This window comes from Elgaria multicarinata, chromosome 12 (assembly GCF_023053635.1).
Source record: "Elgaria multicarinata webbii isolate HBS135686 ecotype San Diego chromosome 12, rElgMul1.1.pri, whole genome shotgun sequence".
Classification (NCBI taxonomy): domain Eukaryota; kingdom Metazoa; phylum Chordata; class Lepidosauria; order Squamata; family Anguidae; genus Elgaria; species Elgaria multicarinata.
Window position 1 is genome coordinate 34,626,440 of NC_086182.1, and position 23,539 is coordinate 34,649,978.

Genomic DNA, 23,539 nt, shown 5'->3' on the forward strand with positions numbered 1-23,539 from the left:
CCTGACTGTTCTGAGAGTCATCAGCCAATGTTCAGCCTAGATGTGCACCTGGGTGTCTAATTGGATTTAAATGAATGGATTTCGTAACTTGAATTGTATTAGACAAAATTAGGATTTTGATGTATCACATTGACTTATGGTGCCTCCCGCCCCCACACCGCTCTCTGCCATGTGCTCACCATAAAATATTTGGCTCCAGGCCAGTGTGATGGAGGTTGACAGGACCCCTGAAACGAGGCTGAGAAGTAGGAGAAGCCGGGTTAAGAGCCACAGATTGGCTGGGTAGTAGTGTGACCACTTTTTGCCGATATACTTCCTGAAAGAGGATGTGGGTTTGTATCAAATTTGCATATGCTAATTGATATGCATAGATGCAAATTTATAAATAATTATTATAATTTAAAGAAAACTACAGTACATCTCTGCACAGTGTGGACAATTATGACCAGGGGGCCTGTGAGCCTACCAGATGTTGAGGGGCCACTTCAAGACCCCTGCTCTTATTATGGTTTTTGATCTTCCAACTGGACTTGGACCAGACAGCCTTTCATACAGAGCATGCTTTCAAAATAGAGGACTGACCTCTGGCAGCTATCCAACTAGAGGACTGTCCTCTGTAAACAAAGAGGACACATGTCTGCTCTAGATTTGGCTAGAAGGTTGATTGAGGGGGAGCTGACGGGGCAAAGAAAGGAACAGAGTAGCAAGGAAAGTATACAGAAGATAAGAAAAGAGGTCAGGTGTCCATGAGAAAATACTAGGGCCAAGAGACAGGACAGCCTGTGTGTTGTTGGCAGTGCTGGCAGGGACCGGCAAGGAAGCTTGGCGGAGTTGGGGGACAGAACCCCGACCTCTCAAGTTCCAGCCCAACACTCTAGCCGCTACGCCACATGGGCTCTGATTTCCTCTGGCCTGCACCATTCAGTGAACGCACGTGTTGTTATAAATAACCAGCTATAGTTCACTCCAGCTGCAGCTGCATTTAATGAAGTGGCTTTTAGGGTGAGGGAGGAGAGATGGCTCCGATTGTGTCCCAGGGATGGCTGCACACGCGATGCAGTGGGCATTTGAATAATACGTGTGTCCCCATTACAGCTCAGGCCATGGCGATTTTGTATCCATTCTGGCAGAACGACACCAAAACCCCCAAAGTGGATGATGGCAGCTCCCCGGAGATCAAGCTGTCCTTCCCATTCATCTTCTTCGGAGTCCCATATAGGACCATTTTCGTAAGTAAAGGGCTGGGTCTGCGGCAGCTGCCGGGCCCTATTATTCATTTCCCTGCCATTAGCGCCTGCATTTTAAGCACAGCTCTTCTCCGGCATTTCAAAGAAGAGGAAGATTTATTGGATCCTACCTGACAAGTTCCTAGATTTCATGAACTGATAGGTTTTATGATTAAGAAAGTCAAAGGTATATTTAATGGGCTAATGTTCGTGGGGCAGGAATATAAAAGGCAATAAATTGCCTTTTGCAGGTGATTAAACACCGTAGCAATGCTTGGGCCTTGACACGCCGAACATTATTCCTGTTGCATGACAAGAAACAAGAATACGGAGGGAGCTGATGGAAAATAAAGAATTATTTTGTTCCTGCTTCAGGAATTTTTGCAAAGGGGCCCGCTCCATTCCTTGATTTCCCCTGTGGGTGCTTGGAAAGGCAGGACTGCTACTTCAAGGCAGGATCAAGAGGAGACCCAACAGTTGAGCCAAAATGTAATGCAAGAATGACTTAGCACAGTATCCGAACGGCGTTGCGCTAGCGGAAACCAGGTTCTGAACTATGCGCAAAAGAAGAACCCCACTAAAGTGATGTTTGCATAAGCGGTTTTGCATTATGCTTGTGCAATGCATTGTGGAAGCTGCTGTGTAACCAGTTGTGCATAACTCTAATGCAACTGGTTATGACCTATAAAGCCCTATATGGTTCTGGTGCAGGTTATCTGAGAGATTGTATGATCCCTTACAAACCTGCTCGTGTTTTAAGATCTTCAGCGGAAGCCCTTCTCTCAGTCCCACCAACATCACAGGCATGCCTGGTGGGAGTGTTGGAGAGGGCCTTCTCGGTGGCTGCTCCAGTGCTCTGGAAGCTAGACTGGCTCCCTCCCGGATGTGCTTTAGGAGGCAGGCAAAAACTTTTCTGTTCCGACAAGCCTTTGGTGAATGAACTGGACCTCCGTCTGTGTCAAGGACGTTTTAAAATTGTCATTTTAAATGTTTTAACATTGGAATATGTTTAATATACTTTTAACTTTTGTATATCTGTGTTTATAGGTTTTTAATGTATATGTTTTAAATTTTGTGATGCCCCCTTGAGGTCCAGCATTGGGCAAAAAGCAGGATATAAATAATAATAATAATAATAATAATAATAATAATAATAATAATAATAACCATAATAACCCACTCTGCAACTAGTTGCACATTCCACTTGCGCAGTTACACAAGTGCTTGCACCAATTGTGCAATCCATTGCACAACCGGTTGCACAAGTGTAATGGCCAACCCCTTGCACAACATAAAGATTCAGTGGAGCTCTGCTGGCGTTTGAGTTTATGAAATGTCACCGTTGGATACTGCCCTTCGAACATAAGTTGCCATATTCTGAGTCAGTCCATTGAGCCCAGTATAGTCTACACAAGGGATAGGCAACGAGGGTGCCCTCCAGATATTTTGGACTGCAATTCCCATCAGCCCCATCCAGCATGGGCAATGGTTGGAGTGACGTGAATTGTAGACCGAAACATGTGGAGGACACCAGGTTGTGTACTGCTGGTGTATTCTGACTAGCAACAGTCCTGCAAGGTCTTCAGAAGTGGGGAAACGGCCTTTCACATTTCCTGCTGCCTGATCCTTTCTACTGGAAAAAAACGGGTACTGAACCAGCAACCTTCTGCATGTGAAACATGTGCTCTATCTTAGAGTGATGTTCCCTCCCGAAAGTGGACTTGTCGTAAGCATTCTGATTCCCTTTTGGGAGAAGCTCCACCTTTAATTATAAGCTAGCAGGTAATAGATGCTCTGAAACCCATTTTTTTTTTTAACTAATCCCTGCACTTCATATCAGAAACCAGGCTCTGTTTGTTTGTTTTTCTCGTGGTTTGATATGGACTGCCGGATTGCGGAGAAAAGCCTGGCTAAACTTTCTAGACAACATTATAAATTGGAAATGGAACAGGCCACTCAAGAAGCCTCTTACATTGATATCCTCCTTTAAAAAAAGGCAATACACTCGATTCTTTCTTAAGCTGAGATGTGAAGTGAGGCTAGACAGTTGCATGCATTTGTGTCAGTTTCAGCTCTAAGGGCCAAATTCTGTGATTGGGAGAATCACATGGAATCATAGAATCATAGAATAGCAGAGTTGGAAGGGGCCTGTAAGGCCATCGAGTCCAACCCCCTGCTCAATGCAGGAATCCACCCTAAAGCATCCCTGACAGAGGGTTGTCCAGCTGCCTCTTGAAGGCCTCTAGTGTGGGAGAGCCCACAACCTCCCTAGGTAACTGATTCCATTGTCGCACTGCTCTAACAGTGAGGAAGTTTTTCCTGATGTCCAGCTGGAATCTGGCTTCCTTTAACTTGAGCCCGTTATTCCGTGTCCTGCACTCTGGGAGGATCGAGAAGAGATCCTGGCCCTCCCCTGTGTGACAACCTTTTAAGTATTTGAAGAGTGCTATCATGTCTCCCCTCAATCTTCTCTTCTCCAGGCTAAACATGCCCAGTTCTTTCAGTCTCTCTTCTCAGAAGAGAGACCCTGCATCTCAGGGTATCTCAGGGAGCATCTCAGGGAGTAGGGGATTGCAGGAAATTTTCAAATTGGGGTGTGTGTGCAAGGCTAATGATGCTATTTCGGGGTTTTTGCTTGGATCATTTTCACAGGCCCACTGAAATCAGTCTTTGTATAGACCATACAAAGGTGGCCATAATGAGAATGCAGAGTATGGAATTTTCCATGGGGGTGGTTCTCTACACTTCACTCCTCTGTGAAGTTTTGAATCTTAATTCCATCCCAAGCTCAGGGTGAGATGTAGGGAACAGAGGAATGTAGAAATACTGCCCTATTTACAATCCATAATTGAATAGTCTGGTCTCCACCACTGACTCCTCCAATTTAAGCATAATTTTAAGCTGACGTTTTTGCCTCTTGCCGCCGAGGCTTCCTTTTGCTTACATCAAATCTTCCTCTTTCCCTGGTAGGTCAACAACAATGGTGTCGTTTCCTTTAATGTGTTGGTCAGCCAGTTCACGCCGGAGTCCTTTCCCCTGGCCGACGGCCGGGCTTTCGTGGCCCCTTTCTGGGCTGACGTCCACAATGGCATCCGAGGCGAAATCTATTACCGCGAAAGCACCGACCCTGCTCTCCTAAAGAAAGTCTCCAAAGATATCCGGAAGTATTTCAAGAACCTGGCATCGTTCACTGCTGCGTCCGTTTTTGTGGCCACCTGGGAAGAAGTGACCTTCTACGGAGGCAGCAGCACTACCCCGGTAAGAGCGAAACATGGGCTTGCGTCAGACTTCGCCAACCAGGTGCTGTCCGCATGTGTTGAGCTCCCATAATTCCCCAGCCCGCTCTGATATGCTGGGGGAATTATGGGTGTTGTAGTCGAACACATCTGGAAGGCACCCTTATGGCAAAGGTGGCTCATATGATATACAAAAGCCAAACTTGCAGCCATTTATTAGTGGACCAGCACTTCATGTAAGAGAGAGTGCATTGAACTGGAGCCGGATTGCATGTTAATCTGCTGCATATCTGTGCAGCAATCAGGGCATCATCTGCGTACGCCTGGTTAGATTTGCTGAACTTATATGCAGGCAGAAGATGTTCCTGCATGGGTGTGTAGCAGGACACTCTCGTTGATTTGGGGCGTTTAGAGTGCTGGTTTTATTTTTATTCTTTTTGTATAAGCTATTTTATTTAAAATGTTTTGTTTTAATTTTAAAAAGAAGCCCTGAACTGAAGCTTTCTCAAATAAAAGCCTCTGTGAAATTTGAATGTGGCTTGTGGCTGTGTTCCCCTCTTGGTGGGATAATGTCAACTGGTTATTCATCTGCTCATTGCTTCTAAGTGGTTGCTATCTTCTCTCTCTCTCTCCTGTAAGCCATTTTTTACCTGCTTTGCCCCGTACTTTGTTTAAGTTACAGCAGAAATCTGATGGGCAGCTTTTTAGCTTCGCTGATTTCTATCCCATTAGCTTCTGTCCCCCGGCTCAACTGTGTGTACTTCCATCCTTACAACTTGATGGCTTCTATTGTTGAGAGGCTTTATGCTTCAGGGAGGAACAGGGTAGGTGTTGTTTTTAGGGGCAATTACTGAATGGGAATGGTATTTGATCTAGTAAATTCAACCAGTCTCAAGTCCTAAATTGATCCCCAGTGGATAGTAAATGGAACTAAGAGTGATCTTCCTGATACAGTCTATATAATGGAGGGTGTTTAAAAAATAATAATAACTTCACTCTCCTCTCTGCTGCAATAAATTAATGGTTGGCTGCCATCCATCCACTTAAAACCTACCTTGTGGGATGAGAAAAATAGGGGCCCCTCTTTTTTAAAAAAATCATTTTGGCCCAGGTGGCTGATCAAATTTACAGAACTTTATGGCTTTTAAATGTAAGCACACAGATGGAATTACCCCTGTGTGATGTTAATCTGAGTGAGTGTGGAAGGGAATCCATTCAGAAATGGAAGGTGAGCAGCTGTGTCTACAACACACACACACACACAAATACAAATCCCAACAGGATATTTAAAAGCATAGAAGTACAAACGAAATCACCATCATTCATTGGAAGAGGGGATTGATCTCAATTGGCCATAAGGCACATTTATTAATCTAGTTCAGGGAAAGATGTTGTTGATATTATGTGCTTTATTCGCCTCATGTTTAGACTGCTCCAATGCACTCTACATGGGGCTACCCTTGAAGAGCATCTGGAAGCTTCAACTAGCGCAAAAATCAATTGCTAAACAATGCATAGTATAGGGGCCGTATTACTCCAACCTTGAAAGATCCACCGTGGTTGCCAATTGCTTTCCAGGCTCAATTCAAGGTGTTGGTCTTAACGTTTAAAGCCCTAAATGGCTTAGGGCCTGGCGATCTAAGGAATCATATATTTCATTATGAACCTGTTTGTTATTAAGATCTACAAGAGGGGCTCTTCTTAGGATATGTCCAGCAGATCCCCATGAGAGGGCTTTATCCTGTGGCACTGCCAAGTTGTGGAATGCACTCCCCCTCAGAGTTACAATTGGTCCCCCAGACTCTGCTTTTAGAAAAGGTGTGAGGATGCATTCTTTAGGGTGACCCTATGAAAAGGAGGACAGGGCTCCTGTCTCTTTAACAGTAGTATTGAAAAGGGAATTTCAGCAGGTGTCATTTGTATGTGTGCAGCTCCTGGTGAAATTCCCTCTTCATCACAACAGCTAAAGCCGTAGGAGCCCTGCTGTCTTTTGTATCTGGTCACTCTAGTATAGCTCCTGCAGCTTTAACTGTTGTGATGAAGAGGGGATTTCACCAGGTGCTGCACACATACAAATGACACTTGCTGAAATTCCCTTTTCTGTACAACTGTTAAAGATACAGGAGCCTTGTCCTCCTTACCATATGGCCAACCTACATCCTTTTAATTTGGCCATTTAAACTCTTCTAAGTAGACCTATTTGTAAAAATGTGTTTAGTGACAATTGATTAGGCTTTTTTTATTATATTGTTCTTACAGTTTTGGTTTGTTGTACACTGCCATGATGGATCTCATAAGAATGTGCAAATTTAGAAATAAGTATTATAATTTAAATAGAAATATAGGACCAGAGTACATTTCACCATACTGCAGAAGACTGTGACAAGATGACCTATGCGCCCTGCCTGTCCTCTGGTAGCCTTTTAAATGGAGGACTGTTCTCCATAAAATAGGATGCCTGGCCACCCTAATGTCATTCATGGCTCTAAAGGACATCACCAGCACATTGAACTGTACCCAGAAACAATTAGGATCCAATGCAACTGCTGCAACCAGAGAGTCACGTGCTCCCTGTGGTAGGGTGACCATATGAAAAGGAGGACCGGGCTCCTGTATCTTTAACAGTTGTATTGAAAAGGGAATTTCAGCAGGTGTCATTTGTATATATGGGGAACCTGGTGAAATTTCCTCTTTATCACAACAGTTAAAGCTGCAGGAGCCTTGCCCTCTTTTAAATCTGGTCACTCTAGTATAGCCTGCACCTTTAACTGTTGTGATGAAGAGGGAATTTCACCAGTTTCCCCATATATACAAATGACACCTGCAGAAATTTCATTTTCAATACAACTGTTAAAGATACAGGAGCCCTGTCCTCCTTTTCATAGGGTCACCCTACCTGTGGATAATCGGGCTGTTGGATCTTGGAGCATTTGCTGTTTCCTGATACTCTTCAGAGGCAGCCCCGTGTTTTTATTTCCCCGGCTGTTCCTACTGGAAATTGAAAGAGTGGCTCTGCTCTTGAGGAACTGCCTTTCAAAACGGCTGCCACAGAGGACACGCTCCTTTCTATCCCTTGAAATATAATGACCTTTTCCAATCTCATTCTCACTCAGTTCAAAATGTTTGGAGGAGGCTGTGACATTGCTGAAGCAAGGGTGCTTTTTTTTGTTTTTAGCGGAGGAAGGAAATTGCATTTACAGCACAGTTCAATTTATCGTGGCTGGTGCCATCCCTCACACAAAATAGCGAGGAGCGCTTTAAGATTTACATGCAGAATATAAAAGACGGTGGGTTGGTACTTAATGCTGGGGTGTGTGTGTGTGTGTGCTGCAAGGCAATTCCATTGCATGTAACTTGTTTCCACATCACATTCCCCTCCCCACACCCCAAACTTCAAATAACTTGGGTTTGTATTCTTGCCAGGGTTTTTGTTTTTGATTTGGAAGAACTTGGTGCAGGATACATAGAAAAGAACTCAGCACCTGAAAAGCTCACCCCATATCCACCCTCTGAGAAGCCAGGAACGGTAGATAGAAAAGACCCATCCAGGATGCATGTCCCTACCTATAGCAGACAGGACAGCAGAGACAGAAGGAAAAGAAAATATTGTTCATGTCCCCAGAAAGTTTTTGGTCTTTTGTACTTCTTTGTAAGGGCTGAGTCATAGGAAACAGTCCAGGATGAACCAGGAGCCATGGGATGAAACCTGTAGTCAGGTGAGCTAGGACCCATGAGGACCCATGGGACAAAGCCAGTAGTCAAGTGAGCTGGGAGCCAGGAGTTATGGGGCAAAGCCAGTAGTCAGGTAAGCTGCCAGGTGGACAGACATCAACGGATGTATTGACTGGGTTGGAAAACATTTTTTAAAAATAGTAATTGATTATCTGTGAAAGCCAGACTCCCCATGCTTTCTCGCCGATCCACCTCAAAATACAAACCAGTGTAAAAAATGGCATCCTAAGTTAAGACGGCATTTGCTTCACTAGTGTGGGTTTTAGATTTATTGGGCCAAATTGATCCTTGGTTTAATCATTCCATTAAAGTCAGGGGAATTAAAGAAGATGGCCGGCAGGAGGAGGGAACTACCCTCTTGGGCCCATTTTTATGGGGGCTGAAATAGGAGGTTCTATAAAACACCTGTCATGGGAAGGCCATAAAAAGAAAGTTACATGCCATCAAGATTGCTTTGGAATCGGGCCTTTTCCAGACAGCGGGCAATATCCCGACCTGATGTAAATTGGCATCTCTTGCATTTAATTCTCAGAAGCTGAGCTATTTAAACTCTGGCTGAGCATGGCGCTCCAGCAGCTGCCGTTTGATGTATCGTCTGCCCGACTATTTTAATATTCTGTGATTCATATTTTGAACTTCCAATTTCACGAGGAGACTTTAAAGCGGCTTTACAGGCATTGATTCGTTAGCCTGACCACTCTGCATCCCAGCGAGACGTGTCCTAAGGGAACAAACCCAGACTGCTCTGTCTCGGGTGGACACCGTTTAACCTTGCAAATAATGGATATAGTCCAGTCCTGTAGCATGCTAGTGGGGCAAAACAAATAGAATATCTAGGGGTTTCTTGTCGAATTGGGGCAATCTAAGCACACTTATTATTGGAACTGTATTAGTTACAGCCTGCTTGCTTTCTACAGGGATGGCCAACATGTGCCCCTCCAGATATTTTGGCCTACAGCTCCCATCATAGAATCATAGAATAGCAGAGTTGGAAGGGGCCTACAAGGCCATTGAGCACAACCCCCTGCTCAATGCAGGAATCCACCCTAAAGCATCCTTGACAGATGCTGCCTCTTGAAGACCTCTAGTGTGGGAGAGCCCACAGCCTCCCTAGGTAACTGATTCCATTGTCATACTGCTCTAACAGTCAGGAAGTTTTTCCTGATGTCCAGCCGGAATCTGGCTTCCTTTAACTTGAGCCCGTTATTCCGTGTCCTGCACTCTGGGAGGATTGAGAAGAGATCCTGGCCCTCCTCTGTGTGACAACCTTTTAAGTCTTTGAAGAATTCATTTACAACAACAGTAAATGTGGACAAGCGCTATCCATGATCTGTATCTCTTCCTTCTTCTGATGGATAGAACTGCTGGAACATTTGCAAGCCAAAAAAAGTCACGAATGAACAGTAACCCTAGTTTTTCTCATTGCAAAAAATGCCTTCAGGGTGGGTTTACTCCAACAATCCTTTAAGCAACATTGTCATGTAGGTTGATGGCACCTGGACTATTAGGAATACGGCATAAGGAATAGGGCTCTTTTTATGGTTATGACCTATAAAGCTCTATATGGTTTGGGTCCAGGTTATTTGAGAGACCGTCTTCTCCCTTATGAGCCTGCCCATGCTTTGAGATCTTCTGGAGAAGCCCTTCTTTCAGTCCCACCTTCTTCACAGGCACGCTTGGTGGGAACATGGGACAGGGCCTTCTCGGTGGCTGCTCCGGTGCTCTGGAACTCTCTTCCCGGGGAAGCTAGGCTGGCTCCCTCCTTGATGGGCTTTCGGAAGCAGGCTAAAACTTTTTTGTTCCAGCAGGCCTTTGGAGAATAATCCAGCCCTCCATCTATGTTAATGTCTTATAATTTTGTTGTGTATTTTTTAATTGTTTATGGTTTTGTTTCCCTCCCCCCCATGTATGTTTTAAACTTTGTAAGGCCGCCTTGAGGCCCAGCATTGGGCAAAAGGCGGGATACAAATAAATATAATAATAATAATAATAATAATAATAATAATAATAATAATAATGCAAACCATCTCTTAAATAGGCATGTCCTTTTCTTTCCTGGGAGGTTCTTTTAAGTATCTTCTCTCCTATGTGTCTTCACTTAGGGGTAAGCTCCACTTTGTTCAGGAGAGCTTACTCCCAAGAAAGTGTGTATAGGATTTCAGCTTTACTCCAATGATCCATCCCGTCTTTGTCTAATTCAGGGGTGAGCAGAAGGTAGATCTCCAGATGTTTTGGTCTTCAACTCCTAGAAGTTTCTGCCAGCATGGCCAATGATCAGGAATGCTGGGTGTTGGAAATCCAAAACTTCTGCTTTCTTCCCACATGTGTGTTCATCAGTTTTCTGTTGTACGATTAACCCTATTCAGGCATTCACCTGAACATGTGAGGGCTTAAAGTAGGTAGAGTGATGGGGCTGGGCTTGCTCGCCCCACATCCTGCGTCTCCATGTGCCCCAGCCCTCTCAATTCAGGCTTTGCCATGTTGGATCGACAAGGTCTGATAGGGAGTTCTACTTGCATTCACTTGAATATGAATAGAACTCTCAGCACAATCAGGAACCCTGATAAGGCGTGGAACCCTGATCACCCGGAAGGTTCTACTCTCAAATTATTGCTTCTTATTTATTTATTTAAAGGATTTTTAACCACCTTTCAGAATGCACTACCCTTCCAAGGAGGCATACAGTATTGTAGACATGAACATACAAATTACAATTAAATACACACCCACACCCCAGCAGCAGCTGCTACTGATTTTTAAATCAGAGAATCGATTTGTTGTTAGAGGAATTTCTGGATGTTTTGTTTTCTCTGTCCCAAATAGGGAAGTTTCATAAAATAAAGAAAAGAAAAGAAGTGAGTAGATAGAGTTGACAACTTTGTTGATTGTGGAAACATTGTTTTCAATGTCAAGTCCTGTTGTTAGTTCTACAAAAGTCACGCTTTGTATTAATATACTACTTAAATAGGGAAAGTCACCAAATAAGATAACACGAGAATGGATTATGGTACAATGATGGAAAGGTTTTGATCTGAAGTTCCAATAATCTTGTATTCATACACTTCGGTGCTTATTCAAACACTGCCATCTATAGGATGTAAGAAATACAAAACAGGTAAATCGAGATGTTTTCATTGGAGCAATGTCTGCTGAGGTAGGATCTCCAGCTGTCTGTCTTTGAAGACGAGGCAACTGCATTCTCTTAGTTCAGTCTTGCTTGCCAAAATTAGAAATTATTCTCCTAATTAAATGTTGTTTCAGCATTGCCAACCAATGATACTGCTACATTTTTAGGGATTTGTTTTTTAAAATGTATTGATTTTTGCACTGTCTTTAAGTTCATAAATGAAGTGAATCTTGAAGGTGAAAGTTGGCCAAAGAGAAGCTCTTTTCACTGTCTGAATAAGAAGCATTTATACTCTGAATAGGTGAACACTTTCCAGGCTCTTCTAATCTCAGATGGAACATCCTCATTCGCCATGTTCAACTATGAAGAAATAAACTGGACCACTGGGACGGCAAGTGGAGGAGACCCTCTAACTGGCCTTGGTGGTGTGATGGCTCAGGTAGGATCTTTTGTTCATCTCATATGACCGTCACAGCTAGGGATGGACAGATTTTGTAAAACCCATTCCACTTGCGTTTTGTGGATTGTCAGGTAACATTTGTTCCCTCATCCACTCACTGATGAATCAATTTTTTTCTCATTTCTTGAATTTGCGCAAATTTGAACTTGCGCTAATTCACACTTGCAAAAATATGCAAATCCCCACAAATGCCCCCCCCCCCCAAAAAAATGTATGTTCTCATGCTTTAGCTTATGGAGGAAGTGCACTTTTTCATCTGGTGGTTTTTAATTTTACATAATTGCCTATAACTAAATTTGCGTAAAATTCCAGAAAGTAAAAAGAAAGAAAAGATCCACAAGGCCACAGAATCTCTGGGACTTGGAAAAAGCAGGTGCGCTGCGCAATCCACGGGTCAGATTCATAGCGATCTGAACTCATTTGATTCCACTGTGGATTTCTCCAACATCTCTAATGACAGCACACAGCATCCATGAGAAACAACTTGCTTGTGTTGAATCTCAACCATGTTGGTAACTTCTGGTTTGTAGCACAACTACAACTGAACATTTAACAAGGAGCTATTCGATTCTTACAAAAAAGAAAAAAATATCTGGAAGTTTCTGGGCAAAATAAGACTTAGATAAATGCAATCTAAAATAGCCAAACACAGAGCTTGGTTTTTCGGTTAGCTCCGTCACTGTGTCCTTGAGATGATGAAGCAGGCAGCAAATAACTACTGCCTGAAAGCGGTGTGCATATCACTGCATTCCAAGTGCTGTAAAACTGCTTGAACTCAGCCGTGCTGGTGTGAAGCGTCCTGCCATAAAGTGCTACTGAAACATGCACAGAGACGTTATAGCGGCATGCATCCTCCGGCAAGCACAGGATTCAGTTTTGAGCACAGTTCTGGAGAAACAAGTCTCTTCTTCTTAAGGACCATTCCTGAGATGTAGTGGAGGGTTTCAACCTTTTTCTCCTTCCCCCACCAAAGCTGAGGAACCTATTTCAGGAGACAGAATGCGGTCTCCTTCCTCACCTGTAGTTTCTGAGGTGAGAGAGAGGGGAAAGTGTTCCTTACCTCCTCTTCTTCAGAGCCTGGAGGCCACGTTCAGTTTGAGGAAATGTGGCTCAGGGGCCATTTTTGACAAGCAGGGCTGGTTTTTTGCCCCTCTTGAAGCAGTGGCCTTGGAAATGGATGGGTCAGTGCAGCATTGAGAAGAAGTAAGAGAGTGAGAAGTAGGGGAAGACTCAACTCTCTTCTGTTCCTCCACGACCCATCAAACTTGATGCTCCTGTTCCTTGCAGTAATAGTATCAGGGGAGTGATCAAATGATAGAGGTTACCTACACTTCAGAGGACTAAAGTTCAGTGTTTGCTTCAACAGCCCAGAAGAGCAGCCATGTGAGCCTGTTGGCACCTGAAAGACCATCAGATTGACTGTGGCAAAAGCCAGGGATGGAGAACCTCCAGCTTGTGGGCCTTATCTGGCCAACAGAGGATACCCATGTGGCCTGCGGCCCCCTTTCCCAGGCTCTGTCCCCTTGTGGCAGGGATTCCCCTCTATCCTGCTCACTCTCCTAACTGGACGACTGGAGTCCACTCCATCAGATGCATATGACTAATTGTTGCTTTAGTGAACGGTGACGACTTATTTTGTATACATTTGCACTCTAATTGTATCTCAGGGACTGTACGTCTTGCAATTTAACTCTACTTTCTGCAGAATTTTCCCTTCTCTCTACACACACCCACACCACGTATACCAAAGATAACAGCATCTGACGGCAGGTTCTGGTCTATGAAAACTTACACCATAATGCATTTGTTAGTCTTCAAGGTGCCACACAGAGCCGGCCCTGCCATTAGGCAAAGTGAGGCAGTTGCCTCAGGCAGCAGATGCTGGCAGGAAGCAGCAAGGTGTTCAAGGACAGAGCTGTGCGCCTCACAAACTACTCTTCACCCTTAAGTTAGCTTGCTGCCTTCAGGTTCAGTGAAGGACATTTCTTCATCATTTGTGATTCATCTGCCTGCCCAGACAGATTTTGTACATGGAATGGTGGGAGACGCCGTGTTGTCTTTCATCCCAGGCAGCAAAATGTCTGGGGACAGGCCCTGAGGCCACCAGACTCTCTGGTTGTGCTTCAACACATTGGCTGTGATGCCAGCTGGGAGAGGGAATAAGAGATGCATGTCTTGATTTTTTTGCAAGTGAGCCTTTCCTTTCCTGTTTTGTAGGCAGGCTTCAATGGTGGAAACAGCACCAACTATTTCAGCATCCCTGGTTCTAGAACCCCAGACATAGGCAACATCGAAGACACAACCAACGTCAACGTGCCAGGCCGCTGGGTATTCAAAATCGACGGGAGAGAAATCGACCCAGCCAATGGGTGCAGTTTTAGAGGTAAGTAACTGCCCTGTACTGAGTCTGACCTGGAATGGTGAACCTCCAACCCATGGATCTGATAAGGCCGCTGGAGTTCCCCATCTGGTCTGGCATCTCCTTCCCCTGGCCTCACTCCCTCTGTCTTATTTTATTTATTTATTTATTACATTTATATACCGCCCCATAACCAAAGCTCTCTGGGTGGTTTACAACAGTGAAACTGTCTTGCAGGGGGGAAGCTTTTGTCTCTGCTAGGAGGCAAGCGGTTCCCCCTGCATAGCACTGAAAAAGGCTCCCTTTCTCGGTGCTTAGCCGGGCAAAGCACTTTATGTCTGATCAGATGAGCTTTTCTCTGGGGGCAGAGCAGGTGAGGCCAGGGGAGAAGCAGAAATGCTATCTGAAAGGGCTGCTGAGCGATTCCCCGTGAGTCTTTTTCTGAAGAGGTTTGTCCTGGTTTCTTCTGAGTAGACAAGCGGGCTACTATAAATTGGTACCAATAGAATTGCGGCGGGAGTGGATTTTTCAGGCCCACCCACTTTTGGCTTTGACCCTGCCCACCACTGGGAAAGGACCCTCGAGAGTTTTTCCAAAATGGACTCCAGTCCTTGGGCCAAAAATGGTTCCCCGCATCTGGTCTACAGAGACCGGGAGCAATTCTCCAGTGCCTGAAACCGAAGGTGTCTTTCCTAGCCCTACCTGAAGATGTCAGGGATTAAATCTGGGACCTTCTGGGTGCAACGCAGGTGCTCTACTCTACTCTACTGACTCCTCTATATACAGCACACTCCTTATTCATTACTGATCGTGGTGTAAGTGGGGTGTGGAAGGTCGCATCTACACGGCATCCCTTTTAGACCAGCTTAACTAGAGTTGCAATTGGATTTCACGCTAAACTGAAACGTAAAGTGAATTTAGAGGTTTCTGCTCAGGCAAAACAGCCACAGAGTTTCAAGGGCAGTTAAAACAGATCGTGAACTTTCTTGGGAGAATTTCCTATGGTGCCCTTCCTGATGGAATTCTGGGAATTTGGGTTCTGGGAGGGAATTCTGGGAGGAGAGAGGGGAAGGGCAAAGCCATGACTGTTGGTAGTCTATTATCATAATTCGTCAATGTTACCCAATGGTAGTAAGATTAATATTAATTAGTATAAAGAACCTTACAGTCATTATCTTGACCTTCCTGGTAGTAAAGGACAAATGTAATGGAGACTAGGGATGTGCTCCGCTTCTAATCGGACCGGCGAATTAGAAGCGGAGCGGGGGGCTTCGCCTGCCCTTAAGGCGGAGGCGAAGAGGATTGGGGGGCCGGCGGAGCATGGCGAAGAGGATCGAGGTGAAGGCGGATCCTTTGCCTCGATCCGGAGCTCCGTTGGAAAGGTAAGTGGGGTTTACCGGGCCCTGCCACTGTCACCCATGCGGCGACAGCGGCAGGGCCTGGTAAACCCCCCCTCCTCTCCCTTACCTGCCTCCGTCCGCGGGTCCGTCGCCGTCTTCAATTGAGCCCATGGTTCCAGCAGGAATTGAAGACGGCGACGGACCCACGGACGGAGGCAGGTAAGGCCCCCCCTCCCCGTTGGTCCCTTACCGGGCTCTGCCGCCGTCGCCGCATGGGCGGCGATGGCAGCAGGGCCCGGTAACCCCCCCGCCCTCCTCTCCCTTACCTGCCTCTGTCCGTGGGTCCGGAGCTCCGATCCGGATCCGGAACGGAGTGGGCACAGGCGGAGTGGGGGCGGGGCGGAGCAGCCCGCTCCAAAAATGGCGGATCTGTAAGTGAAGCAGAGCGGGGGGTCTGTGCACACCCCTAATGGAGACCATTAAGGGTTTTCCACATTAGAAACTGATCTCATTATATGCTAGTAACTTCCCCCGTGCGCCCTAGCTTCCATTCTTATCTGTGGTAGTAGCAATTTACAGATGCCGGAGGGGTCGCTGTATTAGTCTGGTGAAACACAACAACAAAGCATCCCTGTGGCATTTAATAAATATATTGCAGCGGACGCTTTCTCAGGTCATCAAATGCATGAAGTGGTCTTCCAATTTGGGAAGTCTATGAGCACGTGGGTGTGCCGGAAGTGGGAGACAGACTTTACGTAGCGAGGGCCAAAAGACCAAGAGCGTGTAATAGATAGCTGCAGGTGTATGTGTGACCCATTTCTATGGACATCACAAATGAATCCAAGATCCAAATGGAGCCGGCAGGACCCAGTCCCAAGTAGCGATTAACTTTATTACATTTATATCACATCTCCTTCAAGAGTTGCTCACTGTACGTGGCTCTCCGCCCCTCTCCTGTTCGATTCTCACAACAGCCCTGCGAGTTACCCTGCATGCTTTATGGCTGGGGGGAGATTTGAGCCCTGGTCTCCCCAGCCCTATTCCAACACCTCCACACCACACTGGCTCTCAACTAGGGACACTGGTGATCTGTTAGGAAAGGACCATGTGCCTCCACATGTTGTTGGACTCCAACTCCCATCAGCCCTAGACAGCATGGCTAAAGGTCAAGGATTATGGGGGCTGTAGTCCAACAGCATCTAGAGGGCCACAAGTTTCTCACCTGTGAACTATCAACACCTAAAGTGAAGGACGAAAGCTGTCCCTCATCCCAGTTGAGTCCCGCTTCCATAGAAACATTTTTTTCGAATGAATTCTAACTCCGTTGCTTCATCCTGGAGCCTTTCTTTGGGAAACCATTTTGTTGAAACATGGAGGCTTCAGAACAGGGCTGTTGAACCTCTTTCAGCCTGGGGGCTGAATTTAGGGTTGGAAAAGCCCTCGGGGTGAGCGTACAATGTCCCGGTGGTGGGCGGGGCCAGAGGTAAAAGTGGGGCAAAATATCAGCCTGTTTTAGCTCAAAGCTCTTACTGCTAGTAACTACACCTTAGGGGAGGCATTTCAACACAGAGAATTTGGGAAACAGCCCCCAGGAGAAGTGGGCACGGCCAGCAAGAAGAGGCATGGCTGTCTGGGGAACCCTAAGCGGGTCTAAGGTCTGCCAGAGAATGTCCTCTTTGGGAGATGGAAGCCCTCCCATCCTTTGCAGCATACAGACTCGGCTCACATACATTTGCAAGTAACAGAGTCATTTGAAAAGCAAACAAGGCCTTTCCTTTCATTACTGCCCATCCACTAAGTTAAGAGTCTCTTGTGTTTGGCTTTTAAAATACCACCACTGATAGAGATCCTATTAATCTTATCTTTACCCATGCAACCCTCGGCTGATAACAAGCAAGCCTCGCCCGCCCGCTCCACGGGAAATGCCATCGCAGTAAAAAGATGCGACGGCTGATCGCAATTTCCCCGACTCTTGAATTATGGATCTCAGATGCGTTGGAGCAGGCCTCCTCCCTTCCTGTTCCTGGGGAATGTTTGTGTGAGCCTCCATGCAGCACTACCGGCGCTATCTCTGCCTGTGGTCCTGGAGGGATGCGGCAGCACAGGGGTGATAGCATTAACGGTTTAGGGATTTTAAGAAGCTCCTTTCCCCTCCTGAGAACTTTCCCAACGTGGGCGAATGTCCTCTCGTTGTCAGATGCCTGCAGATTTTAAAGATTGAAATATACATTGGTTTTGGTATCTCTGTCAGTGTAGGTGGCCCAGCAACCACTTTTACAGTCCTCTCTTTGAAGGGATGCAAGGCGACCATCCTCTGTTTGAAGGCATTCTCTATTTCAGGGTTGAGGAACCTCAGTGCTGGGGCCCAACCTGGCCCTCTGGGGTGCAGCATGTCACCGCACAGCCTCCCCCTAGCTCCGCCCTCTTTCCTCCCCAGTCACCGTTCGTTCGGTCGCTTCCTGGCCTTTGTGCAACTTTCCCCCTATTCTAAAAGGGTGAAATGCCTCTGCTTAGTCACCGGAAGTAAGAGTATTGAAACAAAACATGCCGGGATCTTTTTTCCTTTTGTCTTTTTGGCCCAATTTACCTTTCGGCCTCCCCTTTTTGCATTCATACCCACCCATCACTGGAGCGCCTCCAAAATTCGAAGCGTAGGCTGAAAGATGTTCAACACCTCTGCTCTGTTTCAAGAGCTGGTCAGTCCAAGTCCAGTTTAGACATAAAGCACCATAAGGAATGGTTGCCAAGCAGTAGCACCTGAACAGGCAGGGACCACAGACCACTTGGACACAAGTCTTCCGCATTAGGGTGAGATGTACGGTATTTCTATTTAAATTATTATTACTCCTAAATTCACATATATAGCACATGCACGTGTTATGCATATTGCCATCCTCTCCGGTCCTCTTTTTGGGGGATTCATAAATGGGCAGAGATGCTCAGGAGCTGCCCAAGGCTAGGGGGAAGGAAAGTTATGGAGAACATGGAGAGAGAGACCTTTTCCTCCCTCTCTCATAATACTAGAACCCAGTGGGGGTCATCCGATGAGGTTGATTGGTGGAAGACTCCAGACAGATCAAAGGAAGTCCTTCTTCACACAGCGCAGAGTTAAACTATGGAATTCACTACCACAAGATGTAGTGATGGCCACCCATTTGGATGGCTTTAAAAGGGGGTTGGATAAATTCCTGGAGGAGGGTGAAGCTATTGATGATGGCTATAGGCTACCTCCAGTATCGGAGAAAGTATGCCTGTGTACATCAGTTCCTGGGGAACGTGGGCGGGAGGGTGCTGTTGCACTCAGGTCCTCTTTGTGCGCTTCTTCGTGGGCAGCTGGTTGGTCACTGTGTGAACAGAATGCTGGACTAGATGGACCCTTGATCTGATCCAGCATCAGGGCCTTTCACTGAGGTGATGATGGTAAGTATTACTGCTAGTAGTAGTAGTAGTAACGTATAAGGAATGTTTTACCGTGGACTACATTCAATAATGCTGTAACTATTGTAAAGCATTGTTGCTCCAATATTATGCTTCTTGATGCTTAATTACTGCTAATTCATACTGTAGGAAAACGAGCTTATCTAAGCAATTGCAAATTAATGCCCCTTGAGTTGCAAACATAACTCACCCATTGTTATTAGAATTCAGTTACAGCAACGGTGGGGTATTTGAGATGTAATTCACGCGGCACAGATTTAGTAATTTGTAGATGGCAGCTGCCGTCTCCGTTGCTTAATTGTGGTCAATGCACTGTGATTTGAACAGGTTTCTGTGTTTTCTCTTTTTGAGCATAGAATCGACACCCACCAAATTCTTGGGGCTTTTGCGATTCAGTATTGTGTTTTTCGTGGAACCTGTGGCCAGGGTGGTTGTCGGGCAGTTAAAATGCTGAGCCACCATTCTGAGAGAAGGAAGAGTATCTGTAGAGGAAATATTGAGATGGGGAAACAGAATTTAAATGAGGGATGAAGAGTAGTGCTGGTCCTACATCCTAAATTGTCACATTCTATGCTAATGTTATATATCATAGTGATAGGAAATTATACAGTGCAGGCCTATCCTAGCTAAAAGAGAGACATGCAACTTTTTAGCAGAACGGCAATTCCCAAAGTTTGAAACTGGTTTAAATACATTTATTCAGCTGATAAACGTTACTGATAAACGCAACATAGGATAATACAAATTATTGAAAAGATGCTTAAATCAACTTTCTCTTTGGAGAGCAGGTGTAGCATAATGGTTAATAGTATAAGACAGCCTTCTTCCCATGTTTTGCCCTTAAGTGTTTGGGATTACAATTCCTACATGGCCAAAGATGGGGATGATGAGAGTCTTATTTTTGGAGGGCGCCAGGTTGGGGAAGGCTGGGCATCAGCTGTAAGCCATGAAGTCCCTAGTTGAACTAATGCCTCAGCCATATGAATGCATTCAACTTTATTAAGCAAACCACACTATCAGCCTGCAATACTAGGTTAGCAACACTGATCTACCTTGCAAGGTAGTTGTAAGGATAACTGATATTTATTTTATTATTTTTATCCTGATTCAGAAGATGTATTTATTTATTTATTTATTTATTGCATTTCTATACTGCCCAATAGCTGAAGCTCTCTGGGCGGTTCACAAAATTAGGACAATTCATTGTCAGCCTACATAAGACTTCAGTTGGCTTTAGCTCCATGCTAAGACAACGTATTCCTATTGCTACCTTAGTCAGGAGAGAGCTTGAGCCAGCAGGGAACACGTGGAGCTGTTTTTGTATATCTTCTGCTTTTGCCTTAACTTTGCCTACCTTGACCAGACTGCACCTTCTTGATCTGACTCCCATCAGACACTCCTGGTTCCCCCTTTGAGCCTCAAGTGTCCACAGAACAGGTCAACTAGTAGGGAGTGGGAAGGTGATATCAGAGAAAGATTTACCTACGAGATAATGGTAACCTCTCTGAAGTAATATATAAATGTTTCTTTATGCAAAATAGCAGTACATACTGCTTTCCCAGCAATTTCCATCAAGCGTGCAGAACCTCAAGACCAGGGGGCAAATTTGAGCCTCCTGGGGTCCTGATCCAGCCGTCCATGGTTCCCCAGAAGGCCCCACCCCCTTTGGCCCAACCACTGACCATTGGGTGGTTTTCTGGCTTTTGTGCAGTCTCCCCCCCCCCCCCATTCTTAAAGCTTGAAATGCCCCCCCTCAAGCTTTAGTCATTGGCATTAATGGCTTTACTCGCAAGCATCCTGGCTGCCTTTTGCCTTCAGCTCCACCCACCACTGGAATGAGGCTCCAGAGCGCATCTCCAAAATGTAACTCTGCCCTCGGGCTTAAAGAGATTAAACCTAACATTTAAAAGATACTACAGTGTATCAATAAATAAAACTCATTATAAGTTAAGCAGCCTCAGCAAGGGGGCACAGGGACAATTCAGCCAAAGACCCAACGAAACTGATTGCGTTTCACTTTCTCCAGAAGTTCAATCAAGGGCGGACGCACATGTTGCTTTAACAATTTACCTAGCAGTGACATCTTTTTAATGTGTTTTTTTTAATAAATACTAGAGTAAGCACAGGGCTCCTGATAGGGATCAAAACCAAAGCTGATATGGGTCAAAATCCTGTTATGGTTCAAAATCAAGCCCCCATGCTAGGCCCAATCTGGATTGCCTCCCACCCATACCGGCAATATAGATTGCCAGGTAGTAATCCATTTGCTTTAGTGGGAAAGGGTTAAATCCCCCCTACCCACCACAGTAGGTTAATAGAATCATAGAATAGCAGAGTTGGAAAGGGCCTACAAGGCCATCGAGTCCAACCCTCTGCTCAATGCAGGAACCCACCCTAAAGCATCCCTGACAGACGCTTGTCCAGCTGCTTCTTGAAGGCCTCTAGTGTGGGAGAGCCCACCACCTCCCTAGGTAAATGGCTCCTGATCCAGAGACGACACTTGCAATTACTCTACAGTGAAAGAAAGAAAGAAAGAAAGAAAGAAAGAAAGAAAGAAAGAAAGATGTAGCTGCCTCCTACACTTTTTATAGTAATAATTTAATTTATTTAAAACATTTCTTGGCCACGTTTCAGGGCAGAAGCCCTCTCAAGGGCGCTTACAGGTTGGAATACATAAGATGGTGACATGCGCTTTGGGTCAAAGAGGTAGTTTTTCTAACGTCTTGCCATAAGGACCCATAACTGGACCCATAACTTGGACCCATCACTGGAGACGCCCAGTTTCCATCCATTGCTGCAAGGACGAGCAGACAACGAAGGAAGCCTGTCGTGTACGTCTCCGTTTGCACATGGGTCGGTATGCTGGTGTTGTCATTGTCATTTCCCTGGACAAATCCAATTTCCAGACTCCGAAAAACAGCTGTTGGGGATTTCACTACAACGTGGTCTGGTTCGTGCATTGTATTTGAGCTCCGATGTTGTTGTTTTTTGCTTTTAGGCCAGTTCCTCCGTCAAGGAGAGATATTCTGGGAAAGCGCAAACTGCTCTACCAAATGCCGTTGCCTGGATTTCAACAACGAAATCTTCTGCCAGGAGGTGTCCTGCGGCCCCTACGAAATCTGTGAGCCCAAGGAGAAGTTCTACCAGTGTGTGCCCGTGGAAAGCAGCACTTGTGTGGTGTTCGGAGACCCGCATTACCACACTTTCGACGGCTTCCTCTTCCACTTCCAGGGCTCCTGCTCCTACCTTCTTGCCCGGCAGTGCTGGCCGGGATCCACCCTGCCTTTCTTCAGTGTGGAAGCCAAGAATGAGAATCGAGGTGCTTCTTCCGTCTCATGGCTGAAGGATATCTCCATCGAGGTTTATTCGCACAAGATAATCATCCCCAAAGGCAGCTTTGGGAAAATTATGGTGAGATTCAATTACTTAATAATGGAGAGATTCCTTATTAACTCCATTCATTTAAGACTAGGATGGAGTAGGGTTTGGCTATCTAAAGAAATGGCTGTCTCTGTAGTCTGCCCACGAATGGAGATCCAACAGGGATGCCTTTTTGGTTATACCATCACCTAATGAAGTCTGCACTTCCAGAACTCTTAACGGGGCCTTCTTGGTGGTGGCACCAGAGCTGTGAGATGCTCCCCTCCTCGAGGTTAGATTGGCATCAACATGGCTCAGCTTTCAGCAACAGGTGAAAACAGTTCTTTTTCAACAGTCCTTTTAATTAGATGCATGGGAGACCAGGACAGCTGATCAGTGATGTATATGAAATTTTTTCATAGTGTCCAGTTACGGTGCATTTTTATTGGATTTCTAATGATGTATTGTGTCTTGCGACCCACCCTGTGATAATTTTGTGAGGAAGGGTGAGATATACATTTTATATTTTTATAAATTAAATTAATTAAATTAACTATTAATTAATCCTTAATTGTCTGGGATTGTACCGAGAAGAAGAAATTTGCAAACCAAAACATTCTAATAATTTTTGGGTTGTTTGGAGAAATATTTAACTTCTCTCCAGACAAAGAGTGCTGCTACAGAACACGTTGGATCAGACCCCCACAGAAGGTTCTTGGCATCACAGGTTGGATTTCAGCCTCCCGCCTAGCAACCAAAGTTTGGCTTCTAGGACCTCACGACTACGTTTCCCTATGCCATTGGTACCAACATGGACCACGACCACTGAGTCCATCCCAGCACTATCTACAAAACTATCTAGACGGCACGTGATATCCACAACCATCGCGCTAGGCAGGCAGTTCATGCCCATCACAAACCCAGATGTCCATGTGTCTAATGATCAAATCTGCCACTACCACAACCCTCCCCACGCATGAGAGGATGTTTGTTCATCTTCCGAGGAATGGGTCTCTTCTAAGGGATCATTTCTCTCTTCTTCCTTCCCCGAGACCAAATCCTCTGGTGACAGCACAGGAGCTGTCACCCCGGGATTGGGGCGCTGCTGTAAGATCCCTGTTGGTCTTGTCCGCCAGCCTCTCTTAGCGTCTCCAACCAAGTGGTCCTTGGGTCTCTGGCCGAGGGATGAGGGTACTGTCAGTTGGAGCTGTATGGGAGAGTTGTTTTTGGTTCTGTTCATAATAAAAGCAATAGAAAGCTC

The 23,539-nt window shown here is 45.5% G+C and overlaps 1 protein-coding gene across 1 annotated transcript in view; it reads left to right on the forward strand.

Moving 5' to 3' along the window:
• Positions 1–23,539, forward strand: part of LOC134407268 (tubulin-specific chaperone cofactor E-like protein) — a 106,185-nt gene that overhangs the window by 44,571 nt on the left and 38,075 nt on the right. The window contains exons 10-14 of the mRNA XM_063138961.1: positions 1,096–1,229; positions 4,197–4,484; positions 11,623–11,760; positions 13,999–14,164; positions 21,917–22,329. Of these exons, the coding sequence (XP_062995031.1) occupies positions 1,096–1,229; positions 4,197–4,484; positions 11,623–11,760; positions 13,999–14,164; positions 21,917–22,329 (1,139 nt within the window). The remainder of the gene's footprint in view (positions 1–1,095; positions 1,230–4,196; positions 4,485–11,622; positions 11,761–13,998; positions 14,165–21,916; positions 22,330–23,539) is intronic.